Here is a 4,111-nt window from a genome sequence, read left to right on the forward strand (position 1 = left end):
CCCATGTTTGTAATATCTCGCTCCTCGAAGCCTATTGAATAAAATACTTGAGTTGTAGAGTCATGTTGTGATGCCATGTTGTATTTGCACATATCGAGCATATTGTGTGTATGTTATTGAAATGCTTGGTATGTGTGGGATCTGACTATCTAGTTGTTTATCTTTACTAGCCCCTCTTACCGGGAAATGTCTCCTAGTGTTTCCACCGAGCCATGGTAGCTTGCTACTGCTCCGGAACACTTAGGCTGGCCAGCATGTGTCCTTCTTCGTTCCTGTGTCTATCCCTTCGGGGAAATGTCACGCGATGAATACCGGAGTCCTGTTAGCTCGCTACAGCCCGGTTCACCGGAGTCCTGCTAGCCCAGTGCTACAGCCTGGATTCACTCGCTGATGACCGACACGTTCGATGCTGGGTCATGGATGCCTGTCCCTGTAAGTCTGTGCCACTTTGGGTTTACGACTAGCCATGTCAGCCCAGGCTCCTTATCATATGGATGCTAGCGACACTGTCATATACGTGTGCCAAAAGGCACAAACGGTCCCGGGCAAAGGTAAGGCGACACCCGTGGGAATACCGTGCGTGAGGCCGCAAAGTGATATGAGGTGTTACATGCTAGATCGATGTGGCATTGAGTCGGGGTCCTGACAGGTCAAAACAGCGGGCTTGACCGTTCCTATCTAGTGGTTGAATCTTGGATTTTTTTTGTGTTTATCTGATTAAATAGATACTTATGTACCTAGAAATAATTTTTGGAAAAAATAAAGAGCAAACTACAAGGCAGCTGCAGTTCAAATTTGACCCGCTTCCAACTGAATCAACGGGAATTTGTCTTTTTCACCAGAGGTGGATCAAAACTTTTAACACCCAACCATTTTGTCAATTGTGCATTAAATATGGCCTAGTATTTTATAAAATTGATTAGGTCCAATTTTCCAACAAATATATGGTAGGTCCTTCACAAAAAACTCATTTCAGGCACTCGGAAAATGGAAAATGAATTTTCCGTGCAAAGAAAATGAAAAGTCCCTGAGGCAACATTGGTTGGAATTCCAAGATGCACCCTTGTGCACAATATGAGATCATTTGAACAACCTATGGCATGAATGTGGCCATAAGATTGATCATTTGGCTTGAAAGCCATTGATCTCCACACATGATAGCTCGTTTCTGAGAACAGTTTTTTAAAAGAATTGCCGTATTACAAGTTTATTATTTTTGCTGGTAACTTGGTCACATATAATGACACAATGCGAAGGTTTTCCATTTTTTGATTTTTTTTGAATTTTTTATGCCCGTTTCAAAATGCGGTCAAAACGGCGGGAATGACCGTTCCTAGCTAGTGCTTGAATCTTGGAAATTTTTTGGTGTTTCTCTTATTAAATAGATACTTTTGTACCTAGAAATGATTTTTGGAAAAAATAAATAACAAACAATGAGGACGCTGTAGTTCAAATTTGACCCGTTTCCTACTGAATGAGCGGAAATTTGTCTTTTTCATGAGAGGTGGATCAAAAATTTTGACACCCAATCATTTGGTCAATTGTGCATTAAATATGTCCTAGTATTTTAGAAAGTTGATTTGGTACAATTTTTCAACAAATATATGGTAGGTCCTTCACAAAAAAGTCATTTTGGGCACTCGGAAAATGATTAAAAATAGCTAGAAAGATCAGAAATGCATAGAAATTGGTCCTTATCCATAAAATGTGGTCTAACTCTAGTGAAAATTTGTGTGGTGCCATTTTGCAAAATATTTTTGATAGCTACTTCACAAAATCCCTCTATTTTTAGTACTTAGACACTTTTTTAAATCACCGGTTTTTGAACCAATCAGGACTCTTCCCACGGATCGATGACATGGCGCCCATCCATCCATCCATCCATCCATCCATCCATCTCTCCATCCCACATCCATCCATCCATCTATCTACAAAAAAAAGAAAATAAAATGAAAAAGAGATACCCCCCCACCCACAGCCCAAACCCTAGGTCAGATCCCATCGACTCCCCCCCATCGCACCCCTCCTCTCCTCGCAGCCGCCACCACCTCCTCCCTCGATCCAGTCCTCTTCCCGGCCTCCTTTCCCCAATCCAGTCCTCTCCCTGCCGCTCCCACCCACCGCCGACCTCGCAGCCCTCCTCACCACCGCCACCGACCTCGTCCCTCCCTTCCCTCACCATCTCTCCCTACCCTATGCCCCAGATCGAGTCGAGCAGGTCAGCCCACGCGCTAGGGTTTTGTTTGGTCAGCTCCGCATCGGCTCTCCGGTTGGTTGCCCGCCTGACGATGGATCTCCCGCCGCTCTCCCACCAGGCGCTCTTCGTGGTCATCCGATCCGCGGCGCCGAGGCCATGCGCCGCCTCCTGGCCGGATCCACTCACCAAGTCCCTCTTTGTCGTCGCCATCTAGATCTAGGCCGGACGATTTCGGCGGGGCAAAGCACACTCCTCGACTCTCTCAGGCCTTGCCCCGCCTCGCCGCCACACCCCCATCGCCGTCGCCGACCACTGCCTCCCCCACCGGCCTCACCCTTCCTCGGACCACACTGCCGGCCTCCCTTCCCCTCCCCTAACCAGAAGAAGGAGATGGCGCTCCCTCCCAGATCCGCCAGCGTTGTGGTACGCATCCTAGATCCACCAGCTATGACAACGGCGAAGCTAGAGGCTGCTGGATCCGGGATCAGGGCGGCGCATAGCCCCACCTCCTGTGAGATCCTCTGCATTGAGCAGCTCCTCTGCTCGCTGCATCGTCTCCCCATCTGGGATCAGGGTGTTGGCGTATGAGAAATGGCGTCGCCCGGGTCGCGGTGGCGGGCGTATGTGCGGATCATGGCTGGTACCATCCTCGGCGGCGGCGGCCCCGACTTCTACGTCATGCACCGCATCGAGACCTCCTACAAGGTACGGCGACTCCCGTCGCACCAACCTGCCGCAATGTGTGGACCATTTGGTCGAAGCCGCGGTGCTCACTACCGCTTTTCTTTGTCATGTGCAGGCGAGGATGGAGGAGAGGCTGCGTCTATGGCAAGCTTGAGTGCCTCTACCATGGCTGGCAGTTCGACGGCCAGGGCAAGTGCGTCAAGATCCCACAGGTCCCACCATCCCACACTTCTTTCTAATCAAGTTCTGAAATCGTGCTAGTTGTTTAGTTTCGCCAGGTTAACTGTCTACATCAGATCCATCATTCATACTCAGGTTGACTGTATGACATACTACTGCAATTTGCACTAGCCTAGCACTGATTTTTTTGCTAGGAATAGAATTAACATGCATAGCTGAACTGATTGGAAAGGGATGGCAGTATATACTTTCTATCATGTAGTAGCATCGGCTCTTTATCTAAAAAAAGAATACTATCAAGTCTTTAACTAGCTAGCTACTAGTACAAGCTGCAACCCGATAAGAACAGTAGCTTTCCTGCACACATCTAGCTAGCTAATGACACTAGTATTCAGAAACAACTTCACTTTGAAATTCTGAATCACTTCTCCCTGACAGACACAACATGCACACATCTTGAAGGTTAATGGAGCAACGATGTGGTGGTATAACATATCTACGGCAGTTCTTCAAGCAGCTCTGCAAGTGGAGGATCGCGTCCAGGGTAGAGGAGTCTTTGATACTATCCACATTTTGCTGTCTCTACTTGTCGAAGCTTGTGCGCACATTATGTAACAACCAGGCCATCATTTCTCCTATTGTGCATACCTGTGCAGTTCTGTTGTGCAACCAGCTTATGTACTTTTATCTCAAATAAAAAAGCTAAATCCCATTAGAAACTACAGCAATAGTAATATTGGACTTGGAGTTTCTGCTATTTTTAGTTTGGGGTGCGCTGGGGTGGGGTAAACAGAGGACGATGCACTACCAAGTGCACAATTATGCTTGCTATTTATTACACATTCTTACTATCTTACAACATGCACAATGCTCAGCCTGACTGACAATAATTGACCAACCAGGACCTCCTTTTCTTCCAATTAAGTTTCAGCTTCACGACCAGCTCAACACAAGTCAGGGTTAATTTACTTCCATCCTTGGTTTTTAATTTTCGGTGTCCCTGAAGCCGTTGTTATTGAAAGTGAACTATGGCACTCTTATTAGCAAAAC

General features: G+C 46.9%; 1 protein-coding gene across 1 annotated transcript; it reads left to right on the forward strand.

The window, feature by feature from the left end:
* The first annotated feature begins 2,788 nt into the window (after positions 1–2,788).
* LOC123158593 (uncharacterized) lies at positions 2,789–3,035 on the forward strand. The gene is made up of 2 exons (XM_044576506.1): positions 2,789–2,902; positions 2,997–3,035. The coding sequence occupies exons 1-2, from the start codon at positions 2,789–2,791 to the stop codon at positions 3,033–3,035; spliced, it is 153 nt and encodes a 50-aa protein (XP_044432441.1).
* The last annotated feature ends 1,076 nt before the right edge of the window (positions 3,036–4,111 follow it).

Source organism: Triticum aestivum, chromosome 7B, assembly GCF_018294505.1.
Source record: "Triticum aestivum cultivar Chinese Spring chromosome 7B, IWGSC CS RefSeq v2.1, whole genome shotgun sequence".
NCBI lineage: Eukaryota > Viridiplantae > Streptophyta > Magnoliopsida > Poales > Poaceae > Triticum > Triticum aestivum.

Coding starts and splice junctions, on each gene's coding strand:
- LOC123158593 (XM_044576506.1), top strand. CDS start 2,789: ATGGCGTCGCCCGGGTCGCGGTGGCGGGCGTATGTGCGGATCATGGCT. Junction 2,903..2,996: donor GCATCGAGACCTCCTACAAG/GTACGGCGACTC, acceptor TGTCATGTGCAG/GCGAGGATGGAGGAGAGGCT.